At 35.6% G+C, this 27,859-nt stretch overlaps 1 protein-coding gene and 1 long non-coding RNA gene across 2 annotated transcripts; both read left to right on the top strand.

Moving 5' to 3' along the window:
* The first annotated feature begins 902 nt into the window (after positions 1-902).
* LOC127867082 (uncharacterized) lies at positions 903-25,890 on the top strand. The gene is made up of 6 exons (XM_052408061.1): positions 903-1,012; positions 20,479-20,570; positions 21,878-22,204; positions 23,071-23,193; positions 24,825-25,036; positions 25,661-25,890. The coding sequence occupies exons 1-6, from the start codon at positions 996-998 to the stop codon at positions 25,688-25,690; spliced, it is 801 nt and encodes a 266-aa protein (XP_052264021.1). The 5' UTR covers positions 903-995; the 3' UTR covers positions 25,691-25,890.
* On the top strand, positions 8,895-18,243 carry LOC127867091 (uncharacterized). Its single transcript, XR_008043260.1, has 3 exons — positions 8,895-9,007; positions 9,444-9,524; positions 18,090-18,243. It is a non-coding gene; the product is annotated as an uncharacterized LOC127867091 (long non-coding RNA).
* Positions 25,891-27,859: the final 1,969 nt, after the last annotated feature.

The following is a 27,859-nucleotide window of genomic DNA, read 5'->3' as shown; positions in this document are numbered from 1 at the left end:
GTACCGAATGAAGAAACAATAAAAAACATCGTTGGAATAATCTCCCCTTCTGATTGCCCACGAGCTTTCAAACGGTTGAGATCCGGTATTGTATACGTTTGTGACATTGTTTTGAGATCAATTAGTCATTTCGGCGCTTATGTATTTCAGTTTTGTTTTTGAACTTGCAATAGCTATCTTTTAATTGTGATTTGGTGTATTTCGACGTTGTAAAGTGTATAATTCAAAGTGGCATTCATTTTCGCGACCTAGTCCTAGTAACTCCCTGTGAGTGAACGAAGGATTTGTGTTTACTTTTCACCATAAGTTCAAATGTGTGTTTTATAACCCATTTTGTGATCTATTAAAAACACGTGCTTCGCGCATTTGGACACTTACAGTGTGTTTTACAATAGTGCAATAATTGACGCTTTTGATGTGTTTATAGTGACTGTGTGATATTTGCATTGATTGAACACTTACCAGTGGATTGCAATTTTGAGTGGCACTTTAATACTTATTATTAAAAAACAGGTGTTTCGCACATTTGGACACATACAGTGTGTTACACACTAGTGCAATAATTGACACTATTGACATGTTCATAGTGAAATTTGCACTGAACACTAACCAGTGTATTGCAATTTTGACACTTATTGATTATTGAAAACTAGTGCTTTTTAACTTGTGTGACCCTAATTTTTATTAAAGCGTGATTGATCTGTTTTGTTTATATTCTTTTTGTGTAGTTAGATACACATAAGACAAGTTTAGTCGTCCTTATTAGTCTTGTTGCAATATTATTGTAAAGGTAGTATTTGGATTGTTAAGACTTGTCTTTTTATAATTAGTAGATTCATTACGCTGGCTCTTTTTAACAGGATGCAGCGTTGTGTCAGGAAGCATTTTCCTTTTATTTTTTCAGGTGCCAAAGACAGGAGAAAAGTGAGCCTTATTGCTGGGGACTCCAATGCTCATCGGATTAAGGATATTCTTCCTGACAATATAGCTGCCAAATGCCTGCCAATCTCTGGTGAGAATATGTAATGAAAATGGTATAGAACAGTAATTACAGTTTCAGGTTTGTTTCTATAACTGGTATCACATGTACAAATTTTTCTAAAAGTTAAAACGAAATGATTAATGAAATAAACAAAAGGTTACCGTTTAAACGGTATTCATATGTCAGTTATAAAAGCCAGGGTCTTCCCCAGGCCATTTAAGCGCCCCTTGCCGGGGCGCTTGGATTTCGAAATCAGAGTCCCCGGGGCGCTTGAAATTTTCCGATCAGTGTATTCTTCAGTAAAAGAAAGTGGAGATTGTCCAAAAAAATCAAGGTTTCCCTATCAGTGTATCAATATTCCCTGTTTTAAAAGAGCACTCGGTACCTACTTTCACAAGTAATCGCCATAAACACCACATGGGGTAATGGATAATCCACTGATAAGAGAATAGCATGACGCGCGTATCGATTATTCTAGCCACATTACACGGTCATTTAAATGCTGACAAGGATGTATCTGGTAACTTTCCAGTCGTCAAACTGTGAAGTTCATCGTCCAATCGGTTACGGGAATGCTTATGAGGGCGGGGTTAACTATCGACCATTATTTTTGATTGACGTCGGGCATGAAGTAAGAGTTTATCGCAGCTTGATTTGCAAGAAGTTGTACCATTTGAGTAATATAAAACCGGTAATTAGTACAGTACAGAACATTAAAGATGGTTTCGGGCATCATCATCACACCTTTTTACTGTAAACAAGTGTTACCTATGACTCATAATTAATACGAGAAATTAATTGCAAGTGGTAAACAATTAATTATTATAGCGAGTAAGTTGTGCAAATGACTCCCGGTTACAATTATGTGATAACAATTTATTTAATTCCAGTACATGTATATTTCAACATGTCCATTTATGGAACTGATTCACCTCGTTTTTCTGACATTTATTCGACACGTAATGCGCTTTAACAAATTTTCGTTGAATTAATTACGCACACTTGTAAATGTTTCGTCCGATAATCGATAGTTAGAAGACTGATGATGGCAAACGGTCGTGATCCTCGTGGACAACGTGAATTTCATGCATAATTCCGTCAAAACATTTATTCGACTCGTAAAGTGTGTAAACAAATTATCGTTGAATTTATAACGCAACGGTTAATATTTGTTGACATCTCAAATGGGAATAATTAAATTTGTAATCCGAAACCCATTACCGTAAGTCCATGTTAACGCGTTTTTAATCCGAAACACACTTCCGAATGTAAATGTTACAGCAACGTTAAATATTTTTGCTTCAAATTAGCAGTGCAAATTTATTTTGTGTCGAATCTTTTTCTCAATTAAAAAGAGCGCGAAAATTATGCAGCATATACAACGTCGCGTCTATTGCATACAAATGGCGTGTATTGAGCGTTTTAACAAGCACACAACAGGTCAGGGGATTGACGCATATTCAGAGGCAATATTTCATCAAATCTATAAATAGTCACTTAAAAAAATGGCAAGGTTTGTGTTAAAGAAATAACTGAAAGCTTTTATCGTAAATATTTACCAGAAAGAGATTGATAAAAACGGAATAAACGGGATTATCGGGTAATAAATAGAAACTTGAAAAATAGTAAGTATACAGTTATAGAGTCGGGTTGAAACGGATGTATTGGGGGAATCGTTCGAGTCGGGATTTTACTATCTGTGCGGAAAAGTTTTATAACAATTAAACAATATAATTTTATTTTTATTTTTTAATGACTGGGGGATTTTTTTGAAGAGTCATAGCGCACCAAATGACGTCTTTTGACGCTGTTTTTCTTTGAGTTATAACGCACCACAGAACGTGAATTGACACGTTAAATTAAAAAAAATCAACGTCCCACCCCCGGTCGGCCCCGGGGCGCCTGAACAAATTCCTGGGGAAGGCACTGAAAGCGTCATTGACATCGCATTTCCAAACTGAAAGTAATGATTAATTCCAGAAGTTATATTCAGATCATAAACCATTTGCGCAATGACGTAATTAAAACCAACTGTTCTTGTTGTTGTCGAATCATTGGGTTCACGTTTTCTACTTACATGTCATAGTATTTTATAACAAAGACGAATAAATATTGATCCCACATTTCTTCAATAAGACTACACCAGTGTAAATTTTTTATTGTTTTCTACCTAACAAGATGTACATAAAAACGAGTATCTGTTTATTAAATTAAAAATGAATGCGGATGAATAAATGTCAGGAAAATTTTCTCATGCATGTTATGCCGGCGCGCGTCGAATGTTCAAGACAATTCGGGGCATGATCATGCAACAAATAGCTGGAAATTTTTTCCCGAGCACTTTGTGCCGACGTGTGTCAAATATTCAAGACGTCAAGGTCGTACATGGTGTTTTGTTATGTTTACGCTGTTGTGAAAAAGGGCCATCTGGCACTAGGGATCGTCCAATATTCCGGAATCAGTAACGCATTGTAAGGACTGTCTAAAGCGTAAAGTTGAGCGCAAAGATAAAAATGAAGAATGAAAATCACGAACGAATAAGGGTTTTCTGCACAAAAAAGGCCCTTGATTAGTTAATGCATGTTAATTTGATATTAAATAGATTCTGTAGTGTATCAATAATTTGTCTTAACGAAACTAAAGACTTAATATCGACATATAGCATAGTATAACTTGTGTCAGAGCATTTACATAGGCAGTTAACTGCAATCAGCAAAAAGTAAATGGTCCTGTTTAATATTAAATAATAATGTTTAATTTTTAAAAGAAAACACACCACACGATGTAAATGTTTGTTTTTGAGAAGTTTATTTTGAAAAACGCCAATATTATGCAGGTACTAAATGATTTCTGATAATGATAAATGAATGCTACTTTTAATTAATACCGAACTAGTTTTTCGATTAATACTTGAATAAAATAAACAATGCTATTAAAATGAATATCAATATGGACGCTACATTTGTATTAGTTTAATTTACGTCATTGCCTAGTGCTAGTTAGGTCTATTGAAAACGATAAAATTGACAACGCGCGGTAAGGGAGTTCATGTTTTCTGTATCATATGTTATGAGAAGTAGCAAGCGACCGAATATCCTAAAAAAATATCTACAAAAAAAGTTTGTCTGTATTTGTTTAAGAAAATACTACTTTAAATTATCCATTTAAGATAAGATACTTTTGTTTTTGGCAGATAACAAACATAAATCAAGTTCACATTTCATCTATATCCATTTAATAATCTAGTGCATTGTTTCTATATCGTAGCGTGCAGTTCCCTTTATCGCGAATGATTTGGTCAATACGAATTCCTTTAAAGTATCAAAATGATTGATTTTACTCTTTGTTCAGAAGATATATTATTATATTTAACACTGGGATTAGCCGATGCCTCAAAACATTTTTTTGTGAAAATAAAATGACCATTGTTTATAATAAAAATATTGTGTGTTTTTTGGCTGTATTGAATTTTAGTTTCCACCGTTATAGTTGTTCTCTTCGTCTTAGCATGGTTTGTAACGCGAAAATAATTTGGTTTGCTTATATTATATAATGTTCGAAATAGTTCGTTAAACATGACACACAAAATAGCTGGTCATATAACGTGCTTTTGAAGTATATTAATAATATAAACTATTATAATTTACTGACGTGTCGTCTCAATTGTTTTACATTCACGTGGTCGTTCTTTGATTTTAGCGTTTTTATAAATTGTAAAAAGTGACCATGTTTATGAGGCCAAAAGTCACTTACAATAATCTTACCAAACTACGGACTTATGCGTGTTTTATAGTCCACAAGATGCCGCCGCGAAAATATAGTTGTGTACCGTCTCTAAATGTATCTCCGACAGGTGACCATATTCTCCATTCTATACATAGATGGTGACGTCACTACGTTATTGTCAGAAAGACCGGTGTGTACACAATGCATATTGTCAATAGTTGTTATTCGGAAATCTCCAGTCTGGGTTTTTCCAATATTTGAGCACGCGTGGTAGATACAAACAAAAGCTGACTAGCATATTTTAAAAGAGAGTGAATCAATAATTTCTCTTATCGCTTAATAGTAGACACCACTTTTTCTGCTCAAACGTTCGTTATAGTTGATACAAATACCATGATTTAATCATTTTTCTTTAGATGAACTAATCTTGATCTTGTTTAATTTGTAAGAATACTTTGTAACACGATATAATGCGGCATGTACATGTAAACAGCTTCGGTCATGTAACTATGTCATTGCATATACTGTGCGTAGGCCTGGGCATACAGTTTTAATGGAAGTTTGTCAACGTAACTACCAAGACATTGACTCCATCACATATATATTATACTATGCAAATATATTTAAAATCATATACAGACAAGTACCAAACTTATAAGCCAACTTATTTTGCCCGGACTATGGACTTATATTTGATTGTAAGGTCAACATTCAGCTATGAGGTCTATATAGTCACATGCCATATATATTAATCACGTACACATGACCATTGACATTTTCAAAGACACACTCAAGTCATTTTCTAGACATGTATATATGGACTCGACATTTGATTTCCACAGGAGTGCTACACCTTTAGTGAGATCCAATAGACAGTTTATATGGCCATTTGTTCAGGCAAATTATGTATGAATCACTTGCGTTGTGTAGGAACAAAAATCTCAAAGTAATATAATGCAGTAATAAAGTAATATAATGCAGTATTTGGACAACTGTCGGACAAACATTTGTAATCATGCAAAATAGACTGTTAAACCAGTATAAGCTGTATATTATGGTGTATTTATCTTCAATGCGATGTTGACGTCACCAATTAACGAACTTCTGTGAAGCTCAAAGTACTTAACTTTGTCTTTGTATTGATGATTATGAACGTTTAGTAATAATTAATGTGCAACATTATTGTTGTTCAAAACAGAAAAAACAATAGTACATACTGCTACGTAGTTAGTGTGAAGATACGAATGTGAATTCACTTTCCGGAAAGCCATCGTATAATAAAGTAAGTGACGTTGTGATTTTTAATGAACACTACATATCTATCACATCTCTGTGTCGTAACAAGCATGTTTGTTTTCAAGCAAAAGTTTCTTCACATTACTGCGTATATTTGTGTATGCTTTCTGTGCCATAAAATAGTCGGGTGCCTATGTTTGACATTAAAACATAAAACATTATTTTTCTCACAGTTTTAACGTTTACGTACAATGAGGTATATATTTTAATAAGTATAATGTAATCCAACATTATCTTAAGCGAGAACCCATCGTGTCTACAGGTATTACTCCTTAACAAACGTGTGCTTATTCGCGTTGTTTGATGAGAAAATTGTTGTGCTATTTTCATTTACAACCAACATGTGCATAATACGTTTCCACGAAACATTTGCAATACTGTATATTGGGTTGACTGTATATTTGTATCATAACTTACATGTAATGTGACTAGATTTATTCATTGTCCACTGATTAGACTAGCCAACAATAGCTGTCCCAAGACTCGACTATTCTTATTCTGTAATTGTGTACATTTATGTATTCAAACTAATGATATATAAGGGAGGAAACTGCGCAAAAAGATCATGACTGATCTCCCGAATACATGAGCGCAGCGCCATTCGTTTTTCGTTTATCTAAACAAAGAACGGTAAACGGGACAAAATATTGCGTTTCAATTTTCAAAAAAAATCGTTAACTGTAATTGAAACTAAATACGAATAGGGAAATACGTTTCGTGTTTTGTTTTATAATTTGTACAAAAAACGAGCTTACAACTCAATTTGGTTTTCATATTTTGTTTTTGTTTCGGTTAGAAGAAAATCGGAATATTGACTTGCATGCGTTGGTTTTCGCTTTCCTTTAATCGAATGCAAACGAAAAACGAAAGGAAGGTATATACACGGACCCTTACCACTGTCAATATATTGTCTCACTTATGTAAAATATGAAAACAAATTGTAATTTTGAAATTGCCGTTTTGAGAATTTTGAGCCTAAAAAAGTCCGATTTTCACATTTAAAAATGGCCGTTTTGACAAGTTTTGTGGCCTTGTTAGCTTTGTAAAATGTCCGTGTCAAAATTGTAAACTGGCCGTCCACGGCCGTTCTCTTAGAACGAAAAAAGGCCCTGCAATCATGAGTATATTATTTGTATGACTCATTAAAACATTATATACACCAATGCTTATTTTATATGTATGGCCACTGTTTACCAATACAATATATATGCCAATACAAGTTATGATATTAAAACATCGTGCAAAACGTCAAGTGACAAAGTGGATACTTCGTATGAAACGCCAAAACTGCATTTTGTTGAAAGATACTAATATATTGGGTTTATTTGACATTATATTGGGTTAAGTTGACATTATGTTTGGTTAAGTTGACATTATGTTGGGCTCATTTAAGATTTTGTTGGGTAAAGTTGACATTATGTTGGGTTAAGTTGACATTGTGTTGGGTTAATTTGACATTATGTTGGGTTAAGTTGACATTATGTTGGGTTAAGTTGACATTATGTTTGGTTCATTTGACATTATGTTGGGTTCATTTGGCATTAAGTTGGGTTAAGTTGACATTATGTTGAGTAAAGTTGACATTATGTTTGGTTCGTTTGGCATTATGTTGGGTTAAGGCGACAGTTTGTTAGGTTAAGTTGGCATTATGTTGGGTTCATCTGAGAATATGTTAGGTTGAAGGTGACATTATGTTGGGTTCATCTGAGATTATGTTAGGTTAAGGTGACATTATGTTCGGTTAATTTGACATTATGTTGGGTTAAGGTGGCATTTTGTTAGGTTAAGTTGGCATTATTTTCAGTTCAGTTGACATTATGTTTGGTTCATTTGGCATTGTGTTGGGTTAAGGCGACAGTTTGTTAGGTTAAGTTGGCATTTTGTTGGGTTCATCTGAGACTATGTTAGGTAAAAGTGACATATGTTGGTAGAATATGTTAGGTTAAGGTGACATTATGTTGGGTTCATCTGAGATTATGTTAGGTTAAGGTGACATTATGTTCGGTTAATTTGACATTATGTTGGGTTAAGGTGGCATTATGTTAGGTTAAGTTGGCATTATGTTTGGTTAAGTTGACATAATGTTGGGTAAATTTGGCATTATGTTGGGTTAAGTTGGCATTACTTTAGGTTAAGTTGACATTATGCTGGGTTAGTTTACATTATGTAATCATTACAATTTGTTCGATACATTCGTATCTCCTCGGTACAATAAAAATGGCGGATCGACTTAAGATTTATCGCATCTATACAATAGCGGTGATGTAATTGTTTACATTATATTACTTCCATTTGATATGAAAGTTATGGTCTTAATCAAGAAGTTGTTTGGTGACATGGTCTCAGTGTGCACCATTTAGTTTTTGTTGTTATGCCCCCCTTCGAAGAAGAGGGGGTATATTGCTTTGCACATGTCGGTCTGTCGGTCAGTCTGTCGGTCCGTCCACCGGGTGGTTTCCGGATGATAACTCAAGAACGCTTGGGCCTAGGATCATGAAACTTCATAGGTACATTGATCATGACTCGCAGATGACCCCTATTGATTTTGAGGTCACTAGGTCAAAGGTCATGGTCACGGTGACCCAAAATAGTAAAATGGTTTCCGGATGATAGCTGAAAAACGCTTAGGCCTAGGATCATGAATCTTCATAGGTACATTGATCATGACTCGCAGATGACCCCTATTGATTTTCAGGTCACTAGGTCAAAGGTCAAGGTCACAGTGACCCAAAACAGTAAAATGGTTTCCGGATGATAACTCAAGAACGCTTAAGCCTAGGATCATCAAACTTCGTAGGTAGATTGATAATGGCTGGCAGATGACCCCTATCGATTTTCAGGTCACTAGGTCAAAGGTCAAGGTCACGGTGACCCGAAATAGTATTGTTTCCGGATGATAACTCAAGAACGCTTATGCCTAGGATCATGAAACTTCATAGGTACATTGATCATGACTCGCAGATGACCCCTATTGATTTTCAGGTTACTAGGTCAAAGGTCAAGGTCACGGTGACCCGAAATAGTAAACTGGTTCCGGATGATAACTCAAGAACGCTTATGCCTAGGATCATGAAACTTGGTAGGTACATTGATCATGACTCGCAGATGACTCCTGTTGATTTTCATGTCACTGTATCAAAGGTCAAGGTCACGGTGACCTGAAATAGTAAAATGGTTTCCGGATTATAACTCAAGAACGCTAATGGCTACGATCATGAAACTTCATAGGTGCATTGATCATGACTCGCAGATGACCCCTATTGATTTTGAGGTCACTGGGTCAAAGGTCAAGTTCACGGTGACCCGAAATAGTAAAATGGTTTCCGGATGATAACTGAAAAAAAAGCTTATTCCTAGGATCATGAAACTTGATAGGTAGATTGATCATGACTCGCAGATGACCCCTATTGATTTTCAGGTCTCTAGGTCAAAGGTCAAGGTCACGGTGACCCGAAATAGTAAAATGGTGTCCGGATGATAACTCAAGAACGCTTATGGCTAGGATCATGAAACTTCATAGGTACATTGATCATCACTGGCAGATGACCCCTATTGATTTTCAGGTCACTAGGTCAAAGGTCAAGGTCACAGTGACAAAAAACATATTCACACAATGGCTGTCACTACAACGGAGAGCCCATATGGGGGCATGCATGTTTTACAAACAGCCCTTGTTAAACTATAGCGTTTATTTGTTGTTATTTGTTATTCGTTCATGTAAGACTTTTACAAAACCTAATATTGTAACTGGACAAACAATTTGTTAGTGATATTACATTCGTCACCTGAGCATTGCTCAAAATGACTTAAAAGGAATGTGCATTTCAAGCAAATTGCTTATTTTTGAAAAAAAATGCATTTTTACATATTCTTAAAGGATTAGCATTGTCAATTCGAATCGCTATATTTCCTGTTAATGTTTTTTATTCACCTTACCATTTTAAGGAGAAGATACATGTATCATTGTACAGATGTATTTCAGAATGTGTTATGCTGCATTCCGTATGTGGCTTGTATATATAATACTTTTGATAACATTTGTTTCTGTTGTTTTGTCACATAGGGCGTACAAATTGTGATGCATTTTGTAACTGCTAAAATATTTACTCTGCTTTATGTCTGAGCCCAGCAGTCTTGATAGATGAGGGATATTTTTATTTTCTAAAGTTGGTTAAGACGTTAAAACCATGGCTTCAGATGTTCATATTATCCCACCACCGGACATAATTCTCCCAGACTTAATCCTCGCGAATATTGTTTCCAACCACTTGATGCACTATTAACTTAAAATATATTTCACCATTGCATTTTACTTCTATTTTACTGCAAAGCGGGGCTTTGGTCAGCTAATAAAAACGACAATTAAGAATATACAATCTTGTCTGTTGGAGCACAACTCATTTTAATTTGATTAGTTCTTAAACTTCCATCGGGGTATTGTGATGAAAAGTTGCCTGCCAAAGAACTCATTGTATTCTGTATAATTCCTTACAGAGTCTCACACCACTATTATGTCTTTTACTAGGAAATCTTAATTTGTGGCTTCTCACAAACTCAGCAAAATTTCGCACTTTTTTAATCAAAGCAGGCATATTATCGAAGAATAAACAGATCGAGGTGGAACTTTTCGCACGTTTGTTCCGGGATGAGATTGGGTGGGTGGGGGATACTGTCCTTGCGTGTGACAGGGGGAGGGGGGGGGGGCATGTATGGTGGTTAATGTCCTTGTGTGTTCCAGGGGGACAATGTCCGTGGGGGAGGGGGGAGGGGGGGGTGATGTCCTACATTCGATTCGCAATACTTTAGATTCCGCACGCCTTTACTGTCGCAAACAAAAGTAAAATTGTTAACAGTTTTAAGCGTTTTATAACACCAAATAGATGTTTATTGGCAAATACACAATGATTAATTAAAAATTAATTTCCATTCCTCAAGAGCAAGTTAACAACACGCCCTTTTGAGTAACAGATGTTAACAGTTAAAGATATTTTATCAATGGGTACATGTACGTTAGTTCGAACCGTTCGATAATTGATTTTATATTGCAGATTCATAGAAACACGAACACATGGACTACGAGTGTATATAATAATATTCATAAGCCAAAAAAAAAGTGCATTGGAGCAATGTATTGTCTTTGTTACTATTCAATTGTTTGAATTGATAAATTTCACAACCATAACATATTCATAGATTAAAGATCGAGTCAAGAAGTAGTCTATTCTATGCACAATAATTACAATACGCTTCTTGCGCTGGAATTCCAAATGCTTACACATAGTCAATGTAAAATTCGCACACTTAGTATTAATCTGTGTGCTATTTTCCACCCTTGCCAATGCACTCTGAAACTCGTCAGGGTTTCCACAGTTGTGTGTGCATTAACAGGTTGCATAGTTGCCTGGTAACAAGCTTGAACTGACATCACCGGCAGAGCAGCTCCACTTGCCTCCTGTATTTTATGGAGCTCCTGAAGTTTTCTTGCGTGAAATCCGGAGGATAGTGTGCCTTCGCTTTCAGATAATGTAGCAAGCACCGGTTTTCCTGCTTAGGATCGCCGTTAAGTTCGCATCCTTTCTTGACACACCTTTTCCGCACGATTTAATGATTCTGTGAAAGGGCGGTCATGTAGTACTTCCTTTAGAGAATAATATGTATATTTAGGTCAAGGTCAATAAAAAAGGTCGCATGACATGCCCTTGTATCCGTAACAGATATTTCAATGCCGTTAGTAAAGTCAGTCTTCACTTATAAATACTCTTTCAAGAAATGCTCGATTTGATTCTGCTCGTCAGATGTGTATTAACCGTTTCTTGAAGCATTCATTATATTCAAAATTTTGTATATGCATCTTTCAATGTCATTTAATGCACTGAAATATAAATCTGTTTCAATATGGGTAACTGTTGCCCTAAAATCGGCGTGAATAAAACATTACGAAATATCGAATGGCAGCTAACATTGGGGCATAGTGTGTGTGTGTGTGTGTGTATTTCTAACGTATAAGCTCTTTCCGCGTCTGAGGCTGCATCATATGATAAAACTGGAGTCAGTGCCAGCACTCTTGCATAATTAATTTACAAGACACGAGAAAGATGGATCGTTCAATGAATAAATCTCGGGATTAAAAAACAGAGCTTCTATAATTAAACTAATGATTCTAAACTTTTAGATCTGAATAACTTTCAATATATCGGGCCGTTATATTGACAGATGGCGATCATAGTCGTCCGGCCCAGCTTTACCGTATGTTGTTGAATAAAAAATTACTGATATCAAATACATGATCATGTCTATAGAGGGCTTTGTTGAGTGTAGATAGTTACTAAAATAATTATATAATATTCATTTAGACAATTTAATAATAAGATCGTGAGATATTGTATACGATAATACTTACAGGATGTTTGCCAACGAGACCAAGTCCTAAATGATATATAAACATTCCATTTCTTACGATCTCCTGCTGATCGAGCAGCAAATTCCTGCTCGACCAGCAAAATTCCTGCCCGACGGAACTAAACCTCGTACAAATAAAGAGATACTGAAATATAGAAATATATGGATTAAACTTTAAAATATTTTAATCATGGAGTGCTGATATTGTGAATTATCAAAATAGTGAAACATTGAAATGAAATCACTTCCAGTCTTTCCAAACAATTTGTCTATTTAAAGTCAAAATTTTGATTTGGTAGAAACAGTCTCCATACAGTCAAGATCTACCTGACAATTTTAGAAAATTAAAAATATCCCTCATCTCTCAAGACTGCTGGGCACAGACATAAAGCTGAGTAAATATTTTAGCAATTACAAAATGCATCACAATTTGTAAGCCCTATTTGACAAAACAATAGAACAAATGTTATCAAAAGTATTATATATAAAGTGTGGCAACAAGCCACATACGAAATGCAGCATAACCCATTCTGAAAGACATCTGTACAATGATATCTTCTCTTTAAAATGTTAAGTTGAACAAAAAACATTAACAGGAAATATAGTGATATGAATTGACAATGCTTATTCTTTAAGCATATTTAAAAATGCATTTTTTTCTAAAATAAGCAATTTGCTTGAAATGCACATCCCTTTTAAGTCTTTTTGAGCAATGCTCCGGTGATGAATAATATATCACTAACAAATTGTATGTTCAGTTGCACTATAAGGTTTTGTAAAAGTCTTACATGAACGAATAACAACAAATAAACACTAAAGTTTAACAACAATAACTAAATGGTGCACACAAAGACCATGTCACCAAACACCTTCCCCGCTTAATTAAGACCATAACTTTTATATCAATTAGAAGTAATAGAATGTATACAAAGAGATCACAGTAATTGTATAAATGCGATACATCTTAAGTTGATCCGCCATTTTTATTGTACCAATGAGATACGAATGAACCGAACACAACGTAATGACAACCCAACATAATGTCAACTGAACCAAACATAGTGTAAACTGAACCCAACATAATGTCAACTTAACCCAACATAATGTAAACTTAACCGAACATAATGCCAACTTAACCTAACATAATACCACCTTAACTTAACATATTCTCAGATGAACCCAACATAATGCCAACTTAACCTAACAAACTGTCGCCTTGACCCAACATAATGCCAAATGAACCGAACATAATGTCAACGTAACCCAACTTAATGTCAAATGAACCCAACATAATGTCAAATGAACCCAATATAATGTCAAATGAACCCAACATTATGTCCACTTACCCCAACATAATGTCAACTTAACCCAACATAATCTTAAATGAACCCAACACAATGTCAACTTAACCCAACATAATGTCGCCATGAACCCAACATAATGTCAAATAAACCCAACATATTTGTATCTTTCAACAAAAGGCAGTTTTGGCGTTCCATACTTCAACGTTTTTTGTAAATTATCTTTTGTTAGTGCGTGATCATTCTTGCGATATGAATAGACTGTCGACTGACGCAATTGTGCAAATGCTATATAATCTACCCATTCGATTTATTTTGTTCCGAAAATGGATTTGTATTTAAGTTTTTGAAATTTGATACCATTTTCCTTTAAGTAAATTATCCCCCGCCATAGGCGGAGGGATATTGTTTTGGCGTTGTCCGTCCGTCCTTCCGTCTTTCCGTCCGTCCGGCACTTTTGTGTCCGGAGCCATATCTTGGAAGTGCTTTTGCGAATTTCATTGAAACTTGGTATGAGTATATATATGGATAAGAGGATGATGCACGCCAAATGGCATTGTACACCATTTGTTAATAACGGAGTTATGGCCCTTTGTATCTTGAAAAAATGCTTTTTTAGTGTCAAATATAACAATTTTGTGTCCAGAAGCATATTTGCGGGGATATCAATTCAATGAATTGACTTGTTTTCATGAAAATTGCGCATTTCTATGCCCCAACGGGAGGCATATAGTTTTCGCGTTTGCGATTGGTCAGTCTGTCTGTCCATCCGTCACACTTTTCAGGTCCGCTCTCTAATTCAAGTAGTTTTCATCCGATCTTCACCAAACTTGGTTAGAAGTTGTATCAAGATGATGTCTAGGCCATGTTCCAAGATGGGTCATGCCGGGTCAAAAACTAGGTCACGGGGTCACTTATTGCGTTTTTTATATTCAGCATGGTGTCCGCTCTCAAATTCAAGAAATGTCCATTGACCTTCATCAAACTTGGTCAGAAGTTGTATCTAGATGATGTCTTCATTCATTATGGTGTCTACATTCATTAGGGAGTCCACTCTCGAATTTAAGTAGTTTTTATTCGATCGTTTATCAAACTTGGTCAGAAGTTGTATCTAGATGATGTCTAGGCCAAGTTTGAAGATGGGCCATGTGGGTTCAAAAACTAGGTAACGGAGACACTTAGTGCGTTTAAAACATTGAGCATGGTGTCCGCTCTCTAATTCAAGTAGTTTTCATCCGATCTTCACCAAACTTGACCAAAAGTTGTATCTAGATGATGTCTAGGCCAAGGTTGAACATGAGTCATGCCGGGTCAAAAACTAGGTCCCGGGGTCACTTAGTCCGTTTTAAATATTCAGCATGATGTCCGGTCTCTAATTCAAGTAGTTTTCATCCGATCTTCACAAAACTTGGTCAGAAATTTTATCTAGATGATTTCTAGGCCAAGTTCGAACATGGACCATGCCGGGCCAAAAACTAGGTCACGGGGTAACTTAGTGCGTTTTACACATTCATTATGGTGTCCACTCTTGAATTCCAGTAGTTTTTATTCGATCGTTTATCAAACTTGGTCAGAAGTTGTATCTAGATGATGTCTAGGCCAAGTTTGAAGATGGGCCGTGCCAGGTCAACAACTAGGTAACAGAGACACTTAGTGCGTTTAAAACATTGAGCTTGGTGTCCGCTCTCTAATTCAAGTTTTTTTCATCCGATCTTTACGAAACTTGGTCAAAGGTTGTATCTAGATAAGCTCTAGGTCAAGTTCGAACATTGGCCATGCCGTTCAAAAAACTGGGTCACGGGGTCACTAAGTGCATTTTAAACATTCAGCATGGTGTCCGCTCTCTAATTCAAGTAGTTTTCACCCTATCTTCACCAAACTTGGTTAGAAGTTGTATCTAGATGATGTCTAGGCCAAGTTCGAACATGGGTCATGCCGGGTCAAAAACTAGGTCACAGGGTCACTAAGTGCGTTTTTTATATTCAGCATGGTGTCCGCTCTCAAATTCAAGAAATGTCCATTGACCTTCACCAAACTTGGTCAGAAGTTGTATCTAGATGATGTCTAGGCCAAGTTTAAACATGGGTCATGCCGGGTCAAAAACTAGGTCACAGGGTCAATTAGTGCGTTTTAAACATTCAGGATGGTGTCCGCTTTCTTATTCAATTAGTTTTCATCCGATCTTCACCAAAGTATTTCCAACACTTAAACGGGCGTATTTTGTGACAGTTTGGAATTCTTGTATAGCATTTTCACTCTTTAAATCAAAGTTTTCATTTGGCTTTCTTCAAACTGTATGAAAATGTCTTAGGCATACCATTCTTAACTACTTTAGCTGTATAAACTTGGGCATAAATCCTGGGTTTCATCCAATTGTATGGAACATTTACGTGGTTATGCTTTTATGTTGTGACAAAGTTGGAGTTGGGGGCATCCGTGTCGGGTGGACACATTTCTTGTTGTAATCAGGTTTGATTTTTTTAAATCCTTATTATACGTGCAATATAGATGTATTTAGGAAATTTGAAAAATTGTAATTGGGTTGGAATTAAAGGTTAGCTTCACATTAATGCTAGTAAAATGTATTTTATTTATCGAACTTTCATTCGTTGAATAGTTTAAAACGTCCACTATTGTTTTACAAATGTTATATATACATTTTAAATTTGACACTTGATCATACAAAGCAATATAACATCATAGCAAATCAACCAATGTCAACATATTTCAAAGCCTCTGGTGTCAAATCAAAATGTATTGACAATAGCAAAACATTACTATAGTAACATTATCCCTGCAATGTTAAATTGCCATAATAGTTTCCTCATAAATAATCGATGTTTCGAAGTTAACGTAATAGTCTTTGAACAGAATACTTGTTTTTGATTAACAAAGCATGGACACATTATGACCGGGATTTTTGCCAGATTAGACCAGAAGCTGTTATTATTATGTTAGTAACTTTCAATAAATGGTTAACATGTATACATGTTGTGTTTGTTATGCAGTGTTTTTCAATTATTTTTATGCCCCCCTTCGAAGAAGAGGGGGTATATTGCTTTGCACATGTCGGTCTGTCGGTCCGTCCACCAGGTGGTTTCCGGATGATAACTCAAGGACACTTGGGCCTAAGATCATGAAACTTCATAGGTACATTGATCATGACTCGCAGATGACCCCTATTGATTTTGAGGTCACTAGGTCAAAGGTCAAGGTCATGGTGACCCAAAATAGTAAAATGGTTTCCGGATGATAACTCAAGAACGCTTAGGCCTAGGATCATGAAACTTCATAGGTAGATTGATCATGACTTGCAGATTACCCAGGGCCCTCAATCCATTTTAGGGGAAGCGGGTCGCTACCCATAGCAGGGGGAATTTTCGCGGCGTTTCCCTTTTTGGGGGATTTTTAACTTATTCTCTAATCATTACATTTGTACATGCTTGCACTATATTCATTGCTTATTTCATAATTTAGTATGTTTGACAAGATTAAATTAAAATAGAATTGAGATAAAGTAATCATGAGACATCTATCTATAAAAAAAATAAAAAAATAAAAAATTTTTTTTTTTTTTTTTAGGGGGAATTTTTCCCCAAAAAAGGGGAAAAAAGTATACTTTTCAGGGGGGGGGGGAATGCGGCCGAATTTCGGCCGTGGATTTGACAGATTGAGGGCCCTGTTACCCCTATTGATTTTCAGGTCACTAGGTCAAAGGTCAAGGTCACAGTGACCCGAAATAGTAAAATGGTTTCTGGATGATAACTCAAGAACGTTTTTTGCCTAGGATCATAAAACTTCATAGGTACATTGATCATGACTTGCAGATGACCCCTATTGATTTACAGGTCACTAGGTCAAAGGTCAAGGTCACGGTGACCCGAAATAGTAAAATGGTTTCCGGATGATAACTCAAGAACGCTTATGCCTAGGATCATGAAACTTGATAGGTAGATTGATCATGACTCGCAATTGACCCCTATTGATTTTGAGGTCACTAGGTCAAAGGTCAAGGTCATGGTGACCCGAAATAGTAAAATGGTTTCCGGATGATAACTCAAGAACGCTTATGCCTAGGATCATGAAACTTCATAGGTACATTGATCATGACTTGCAGATGACCCCTATCGATTTTGAGGTCACAAGGTCAAAGGTCAAGTTTACGGTGACCCGAAATAGTAAAATGGTTTCTGGATGATAACTGAAGAACGCTTATTCCTAGGATCGTGAAACTTGATAGGTAGATTGATCATGACTCGCAGATGACCCCTATTGATTTTCAGGTCACTAAGTCAAAGTTTAAGGTCACGGTGACCCAAAATAGTAAAATGGTTTCCAGATGATAACTGAAGAAAGCTTATGGCTAGGATCATGAAACTTCATAGGTACATTGATCATGACTGGCAGATGACCCCTATTGATTTTCAGGTCACTAGGTCAAAGGTCAAGGTCACAGTGACAAAAAACATATTCACACAATGGCTGTCACTACAACGGAGAGCCCATATGGGGGGCATGCATGTTTTACAAACAGCCCTTGTTTTTAAACATTCACATTAGTAAGTATTCACTTGCAATATCCCATTTATAGAATAAGTAATACGCATTTCTAGTTTTAGATCTAATGTAATTACTTGTGAGCGTTGTTTAGACGAAATTAAAGATAAACGACCTGACATTATATGGGATTGATTTTGTTGTATGACACTTGCAGACCAGTGGTAGTTGAGTCGAATACGTTTCTGGTTCGTTAGTCTGTGTTCTAATAACTATGTGTAAATACGCATAGTGATATTGTGTTGCGCCTACTCGGTGCTTGGCAGATAAATGGCGATTTGTTTTTGCAAAATGTCTAATTTTAAATCATACATAACAAAAAATCTTGTAAAAATAATTGCCCATGTCCTAAGATTGTATCTGGTTATCTGGTTTCATTAAGATTGAATGCACAACGTGACCTCAAAAGAAGTTACGAGCTGAATAAATTCGAAGAACACCGGATTACGTCGGACGCCGGGCATTAATGGAACCCAATAGCTCACGTTGAACCCTTATTGCTGAGATAAACGTTATTATGTCATTGTGTTAACATGAAATCAAAGCCTTAAAACTAAAAATCGGGCCGTTAAAAATAATCATTCGACAATCATCACACACTTGAACTAAAGATTTGAGCTATTAATATGAAACCATGATATACGTACATAAATGTCTAACTACTTGTCGAAGACCAGTTTCCGAATAAAATTACCACATTAATCTATCTTATAATGTTCAAACGCAGTGAAAATGTACACTAACGCCTCACAGACAAGACTAAATGCATAAAATTCTTACTAAACAACCATAAAAGGACATCTTCTCATCGTTCAGTTTGAAACTTTGTTTAGTTATGCATATACTAAGACTTTCACAAAAGTAATTTTCTCGAAACACATCTCTTAGAATAATCACACACGCAATTGTGTATCCCAGTGGATTGAATTCTCTCTCTTTTCAGAAATGTACCGCTTCTCGAGTGCATGCATTTTTATCCCCCGCCATAGGCCGAGGGATATTGTTTTAGCGTTGTCCGTCCGTCCGTCTTTCCGTCCGTCCGTCCGTCCGGCACTTTTGTGTCCGGAGCCATATCTTGGAAGTGCTTTGGCAGATTTTATTGAAACTTGGTATGAGTATATATATATGGATAATAGGATAATGCACGCCAAATGGCATTGTACACCATCTGTTTATAACGGAGTTATGGCCCTTTGTATTAAAAAAATGCTTTTAAGCTGAGTGTCAAATATAACACTTTTGTGTCCAGAAGCATATTCGCGGGGGATATCAATTCGATGAATTTGCTTGTTATACCCCCATTACCATTGGTAATGGGGGCTATATATGAGTCACTTTGTCGGTCTGTCTGTCCGTCTGTCTGTCGGTCGGTCTGTCCCGAAAACTTGTTCTTGCTATAACTATGTTGTTCATTGATAAAAAATGTCCATGGATGAGCTTGTCTGGGCCATAACTTTGTCATTTATTGTGATTTTAAAATCATTTGGCATTTTTGTTCACCATAATTGGACGGTATTTTGCGCGAAAGAATTACGTTGATATCTCCAAGGTCAAGGTCACACTTTGAGTTCAAATGTCAAAAAAGGCCATAAATGAGCTTGTCCGGACCATAACTATGTCGTTAATAGTGAGATTTTAAAATCATTTGGCACATTTGCTCACCATCAATGGACAGTGTGTTGCGCGAAAGAATTACGTTGATAGCTCCAAGGTCAAGGTCACACTTTGAGTTCAAAGGTCAAAAATGGCCATAAATGAGCTTGTCAGTGCCATAACTATGTCGTTCATTGTGAGATTTTCAAATCATTTGGCACATTTGTTCATCATCATTGGACGGTGTATCGCACGAAACAATTACGTCGATATCTCCAAGGTCAAGGTCACACTGAGTTTAAAGGTCAAAAATGGCCTTGAATGAGCTTGTCCGGGCCATAACTATGTCGTTCATTGTGAGATTTTAGAATCATTTGTTCAACATCATTGGACGGTGTGTCGCACGAAAGAATTATGTCGATATCTATAAGGTCAAGGTCACACTTTGAGTTCAAAGGTAAAAAATGGACATAAATCATAATGGCATAATAATTCTTTAAAATCGCCATAAATTAGATTCTCTTGTTTTGTTAAGACAGCATGTAAAATTGTCTGTATCAATGCGGCACGTGGGGGTATATGTCACGTCTGTGACAAAGCTCTAGTTAATTTCTATTTTTTTAGCAAATGGCAGAACGTCCACCTACCCTATAAAACAATGATGTTATCAGGACTCTTGATGATTTGTGTCCTCTGTTGTGGCTGGTTTTTCATCGGTAAGTGATGTTTTATTGTAAACTAATTATGCTTACTTATTTGCACTATAATAGTGTTGTCTTTTGTCTCGTTCGTGCAGAAGGTGGAATAGCTATCCACTGGTAAACTGCATCAGATAATGAACTTGTTAATGGTTAAAATCGGATAAAGTAAAGTTTTGGCAAAGGCAACTGCAGTTGATCAGTTGTTCACTGTCTACATGAGTAGTTTATATAACATGTTTTCATGTTGTTTTTTCTACAATATTGAAAGAGCGGCTTAGAGAAATGTAGTTGTAATTTTTGCACACGCTAAATACCAAAACAAACAATATGCAAAATTATTGAACGAGACTAAACGAAGCAATCACCAAATATACTATTTTGATAACGCCATTGATATAATTGTACAAACCAGTCTTAAACAATATGCAGTATTAAGGCCAGTTGGTTCGGTGAACGTTTCTTCTTACAATGATCTTAATGGTATATGAAGGATTATGTTTTTGGAGTATAACAAAAATCGTATAATTTATGCGAAACAATCGACGATGTTGATGGTTCAATCATTTGGCTCCAATAAAACGATTACTGGTATTAGGCCAAACAAAAAAAATTCTTGGTTCAGGGAACATGGCCAGAAAAATGTAGGAGGGTAGGTAGGTTTTTTTACCAAAAAGCAAATATTTTGGTATGAATCTATTACTTGGGAACCGCATTGTTTTGAGATGAAATTTCAAAAAAAAAATCATCATAAAAGTTATCTCTCAAAATGATTTTGTGGTCACAATTTGCGATGTTAATCGCCAACATTAGAGACGTTGACACCGCCATGTTTATAAAGCGTAAACGAATAGATCTGTCGTTATCGGATACAATTCCCTATAGGTAAAACTCGTACCGTACCGGCGAAAAACATCACCATCGGATTTTTTTCCGCGGACCAAAAAAATCGTTAGGGTCGGGGGCAAAAAATAGGGTCGGTCGGGTTCCCTGAATCAAGACTGTTTTGTTTGGCCTAATGCATTATTGTAGGACATATTCAACATAGTATAGATTTATGTTTTTATATTACCCCATAATGTAGATCAATGTGTTGGAGCGAACGCTATTTAAACATTTACGTGTGTTGATAAGATATGCAAAACGAAAAGATATTCCGCAAACTTTATTAAAATAGTAAGTTAAGCATATGCAATGTTGAATAATATTGTCGTTTTTATACGTTTTCTGTTTTAGCGAAAAACTCTTGTTTAATTTTTGTGCCAATATATAGCGTTATAATAAACTTTAGTTATTCTAAAACGTAAACCATTTTACTTTTTCAGGGGTAGATTCTGTTAGCATCATTTTAATGGAAAATCGTACAAGTGCAACAATTGTAGAGCTCACCTGCTACTTTGAAAGTGAGATAGACGTAGCTGTGGGGTTTTACCTCAAGGACGGTTCAAAACAATTTACAAGGACAATTGCAATAGGGGGCGACATGGGAAACTGTATGATCACCCCTCTACCTGACAATGTTACATGTCATTGTGTGACCAAGAGACAAGTTAAGTGTGCCTTGTTCAACCTAAAAAATGAGCAGCAAGCATGGAAATGCGCTATTCCCAACAACGGCGTTGGATTATTTAGCAACATTGTCTACATACCAGGTAATATTTAGCCGGGTAACCCTTTATAAGCGTATCCTCGTCGTTTTCATTGAAGTTACATTGTGGATAAAGTGAATGTGTTTTTAACTCTTGTTTTGAAGGAAAAAGGAGAAATTGTCCAGTTTTTTTCTTTCCACTGCTATCAAAAGTATCCATTGTAAACTTTAAATAGGGTAGTTTCCTTTTATAAGTTATTTAAAGTTTACCGGCATATAAATTATCTGCCTGTGTTTGTACTGGCAGCAATTTTAAGTCTTTACATTTTTAGGTTCAATGGAAATCCTCTTTTAACATTTCCCTTGTATTCGATATTTACTGTAAACAAAACGTTCGAAACTTTGCCATGGATTTTTTGTTGGTTTAATAACCATTTTACTTACACGTTTTGCGTTATAAAACTTCTCGATTAGGTAAAGGTCACATTCCTTTATAGTCAACCTTGGAAAATTGATTATTATGACTTATTGGTAAATACATGATTGCGAGACCTTGTTTGAGATTGCGTAACCTTCGATTAAATTGAAGGTCAGAAGCAGGTCTAGGAAAAAGAAACACAAGTTTACAAAGAGTTTTGCCACCAGCGAAATTTAAACAAAGCCCTCAGCTGAGTGTATTGGTTTATGGAAACAGTTAACCATTAGTTAAGGTGACAACAAAGTGTGATTATGCTAAAACAATTTAAGAACCTACTAAAAGTATTTTTAGACCACTCTGTGGTTTTTAAATTGGAAAGATGAATGCGGGCGAGTTGGCGTGCGTGCGTGCGTGCGTGCGTGTGTGTGTGTGCGCGCGCGCGCGCGTGCGTGTTCAATTTGGTCTGAATCCAACAATTTTACGATCTTTGTCAAATGATTTTACTTTTACAGACCCAAATGTCACCAACAAACCGGACAAGCAGAAAAATCCACTAACGATCAGTCCACTTGTTCTATCTCATCTCGATACAAATCAAGATGACCAGGTCCAAAGTCTTATAACGGATTGTAAAGGTATGTGTTATACAACAAAAAATATATTGGTTATGAAGCCTTCTTTGGATGTTGTTTTTATGAACATGGTATGGATAGTTCTTGTCCGTCGGATGTAAATGTCCCATTTTAAAGATTGAAGTAAACAATTTACATACAATACCTTTTAATGATCTTACATTGACCTGTTGAAAGAGGAAATTTCTCTATGTTTTGAAGTTTTTAAACTACTTCAGATAATTATTCTAAATGACCATTGGTGGTCGTAAAATGTCAGGATGAAAATCAAGGTCAATAAGAAAATTGTCTATGTGTTCCAATCTGTCAAGGCATGACTTCATTCGATGTGTTTGAACTTGATATTTATAGAAATTCTCAATCGTTTGGCGTTGTCTAGGAAATTGAAGAAAAGTATTGAACAAATAAATGTATTATCTTTGAAATTTGGTATGTTTGACCGTAGGATTTCCGGGTTCATTTAGCTTGTGTGCTGCTTGTTGTGGCCACGATTCTACATAGCAGCATATAAAAAAACAAAAGGGACACTATATTTGTAACATTTAAAAACAATAGACAATACAAAAGTTTTTTGTGAGAAATCAAACATTTAAATGATGAAATATCGATATTGAGCATTATATAACTATTACTTTCTTCTATTTATAATTTTTAGATTCGGTATCCATGAATCCCCGCCTATAAATAATACGTAAGGTACCCTGGTCATTTATACAACAAGGTGTACCGAAAACTGGTCTATATAATTATATCACCCTGAAATTATTTATAATTTGCGAAAAGATCGATAGTCGTGAATTATTTTTGATAGATACCTTTTTGAAGCTTGAACATATTTCAATTTATACACATATTACCTCATATAATCCGACGATGTGACACAAACTGCCAGAGGTGGAATTCACTTTAACTTGTCAAAAATGTCTGTACAATGAATCCACTGAATGTCTGAAACCAAAGGTCTATGTCATCATTCCATGCTATTGTACATGTAAGCTGGTTTTATGCCACGCAATCTCAAAGGGTTTTAAGATAGCATTGCACCATTGACTGATAACCTGGTTATAGCGGTGTATGTGTACGTTATTTTTATTGCGCTCTGTTGTCTGTCAACAGTTCGATGGTCACAGTTTTGTTAAGAGCATGAATGATTTGAACATTGTGGAATTTTGTAGCAAGTAATTAATAAAAGTAATAGCAACTTGCAGAGCACATGGTAAATCAGTTATTGGGCTTTCCATTCTTAATGAAAGGGTGTCTCCAAAATTAGAACTTAGTATGTTAATCAAAGCTCCACATATATACTGTGTAGTAAATGTATGAAGCTTCTTCCACGATATCTGATTTTGCAAGAGCTTGTTAGAATTTCTTTTCAAGGACACTAACCAGTTCTGTTTAAAATTCAGTTTAATCTCCTAAGGGAACAGTCATAGTGCATGGATTTGAGTGAGTCAAACATGGTTAGTGTATCATAGCTGCAAACATCTTAATTTGTGTTTTATAATTGTGATAGTAAAATAAATATTTATTCAATAACCACTATTAAAACCTCATCTTCAACCAAATAAAAACATTTTCGAAACTTACATTTACTATTAAATTACAATTTCAATTAACGATATGTTTATTTTCAGGTCAGGAATCTTCTCAATTATTTATGACATATGTTGCTGTTGGTATTTTGCTTTGCGTATTGGCAATAGCAATTGCTATCATTCTGAAACGACGTCAATTGAAAGCCACGAATTGTAGATCAACAACTGATGTTGAACAACTTCAGGAATCGTCCCAAGACAAACAATGTCGTATGGAATACGTCTCTCCTCTTCTTCCATTATTAAATGAGGTAGGCAAGTAAAGGGAGCAATACAAACATCAAGCATGTATTCTTTATTCCTAATTGCATGCACGCTGGTAACTCAATTAACGTTTACAAATCCAATTCTATTTTGAGAAACAAATCTTAAATTTTAGACTTGTATCAACTGTTTTCCCGTAATTCAATACATGAATTGTCGGTACAGCAACACGATACAAATTGATATTGTAGTTTTAGGAATCATTTTCGATTCATATATGCTGTTTGTGGGACAAACATTGTCTTATATTTTTTCTTAGGTAAAAATATGTTATATTTTGTTGTCGTTTGCTTATTTTATATTCCTCTCGTTTTTTATTGAAACATTCGAAAAAGCAATTCATGTTACAGTAAAAACAAATGTGCATGAAACTGAACTGCAGCATACGTCCTTAAAAGTTTATTAACTTTTATTTCGAAAAAAATATTGCTTTAGCTTACTTATTTTTTTGTAAAACAATTAATTATATGTGTTTGAATCTCACGTTATGAGTGATGTTGGGCTATCCATGAACGACAGACCTTTAGTTCAAGAAGGTGGTCTCTAATAAATTTGAAATTGTCCTGTCGTTTTGTTTCATTTATCATTTTATTCTTTTGATATATTTTCAGATGAGCCGTTACCCAGGACGAACAGTTTAAGTGGTTGGACATGAACTATCTTTATAAGTATAGATCATATTTGTTTAATCTAATACAAATAAATGTTAAATGTTTATCATTAGGCACAATTAGACACAAGTGCATTATCGTGGTCAACATATTCAAACCCGGCGAGGAAGAGTATTATTCCTATTAATTGAACTTGTTAATGTATTACATTATTAAAAGTGTGTAATTTTGATATTCATTTCATTCATATCTGATAATATTACATGTTTTAGTATGTTTGTAAAATCATTACCATTGACATTGCATAGGGTTTTCCGTCATGTGACTGTCTCGGTCGACGTCAACTATAAAATCGACATGCACATCTTTGGAATATGTTCACCATAGCCACCACCCCATATCACTACGTTTTTCGCCAAAAGGTGGAACCTAATTTTCGACGATAATACCAGGTTGGCTATTGGGATTAATTGAAATTGATCAGCTTTAAAATATCAAACATATCAAATTAAAAAAATCACTGAAATAGTAAAATTCTCAAAATCGTACATCGTATAATAATATTGTGAAAAGTAATACTTACATGTCTTAATGACCGGGTTGCAACATTCCGCTCATAAATATTCATATGAGCCATATCGTTTTTCTTATTAATGTTATATTTCCTGGTGTAAAAACCCACCGAGGATGATGAAATTGAAATTTTATTGGACTAGCGTTGTACTAGAATTGGGGACTTCGAACGCAGCATTTTTCAAACTTAAATATCTCGGTTATGAGAAAATATTTTGATTTAAAATTGTACATGTGATCATTTGACTATAGTATGTGCAAGCAAACGTGACTATCGGATGCTTCAGCAAGTGGGGAAGTTAGTCAGCAACATGCCGATTGCACAGTTGCGCTGCTGAAATTTTATACGAAACATATTGATTTTTAAATTAATGTTTTGTTTTCCTGGTGTATCAAATCACCTTAAATGAAGAAATTGAAATCAACTTAGAATCATATCGCGTTTCAACATTTTCACGTGCAAAAATATGAAACAACACCTACCCCACTTGCAAAAGCGCTCGATTGTCACGGATGAATGATTTTATCGTTATCTTGCACAGAATATTGGCAAATGTTCACGTGCGCAATTTTAAATCAAAATCTAAACTCATTACTGAGATATTAAGTTTGAAAAGTATTGCTTTGGAAATGTATCAAAGTGAAGTTGTTGTTATTAAGTTTTTGGTTTAAAATTTATAAAATTAATTAAATAAGGATTTCATATTGGTACCTTTCAACATACTTTTGTGATGTTAACATTTTCCTCATACGCATACGCACGCACTCGCGCACACACCCGCACATCCACGATTTTTTTTACACAACTAGCACACACACATACGCGTGCGCTCGCTCGCGCGCACACACACAAGTACGCACACACACGCATACGTGCACACACACACGCGCGCTCGCGCACGCACACTGGCTCACGCACTCACAACTGTACACAAACAAGCACACACGCGCATTCACATTCACACACACGCGCATACACACACACACACAAACCCGTGCGCACACTCATTTACACGTGCATGCACAACACACGCGCATAAAACGCACACGCAACACGCGCGCACACACCCGCACACACAAACACACACGCACCGAACCACCCTCCACACACGATCAAGAGGTTCTTATTATTATTATATTATTATTATTATAAGTTACCATACAATCTAACGTGTTATATGTGTACTTTTTGCTTCTCAGATCACTGTTCGTCAATCAGTTTGTGTATTTTCCAGCGAACGGAAGTACGCTTTTTTGTGTCTCTATTGGGGACTTGTCGTTTTATTGTTGTTGTTTTTTCTCATTATTGTTTTTTTTTTCATTTCTTCTTTTTCTATGGAATATTCATCTGTTTGTATCCATAATTTTTGTTTTCTATTTTTGTTTGCATATGTAGACATCTTATGTCTTACAGTAGAATCTAACTGGACATGTTTTAAAATAGAAACTTACTGGACAAACACACACAAATTATCATTTATATCACCCACCACTTTTTTAAATGATAAAATTATGTTCTCTAAATGTTAAAGGGCTAAACAATAAAGACAAACGCATAAAAATTTTCAAATGGTTAGACGAAAAAAATATAGTATATGCCTATTACAGGAAAGTCACTTAACACAT

Source organism: Dreissena polymorpha, chromosome 1, assembly GCF_020536995.1.
Source record: "Dreissena polymorpha isolate Duluth1 chromosome 1, UMN_Dpol_1.0, whole genome shotgun sequence".
Lineage (NCBI taxonomy): Eukaryota > Metazoa > Mollusca > Bivalvia > Myida > Dreissenidae > Dreissena > Dreissena polymorpha.
Note: the sequence above shows the minus strand (reverse complement) of the source record. Positions and strands in the feature narration are given on the sequence as shown.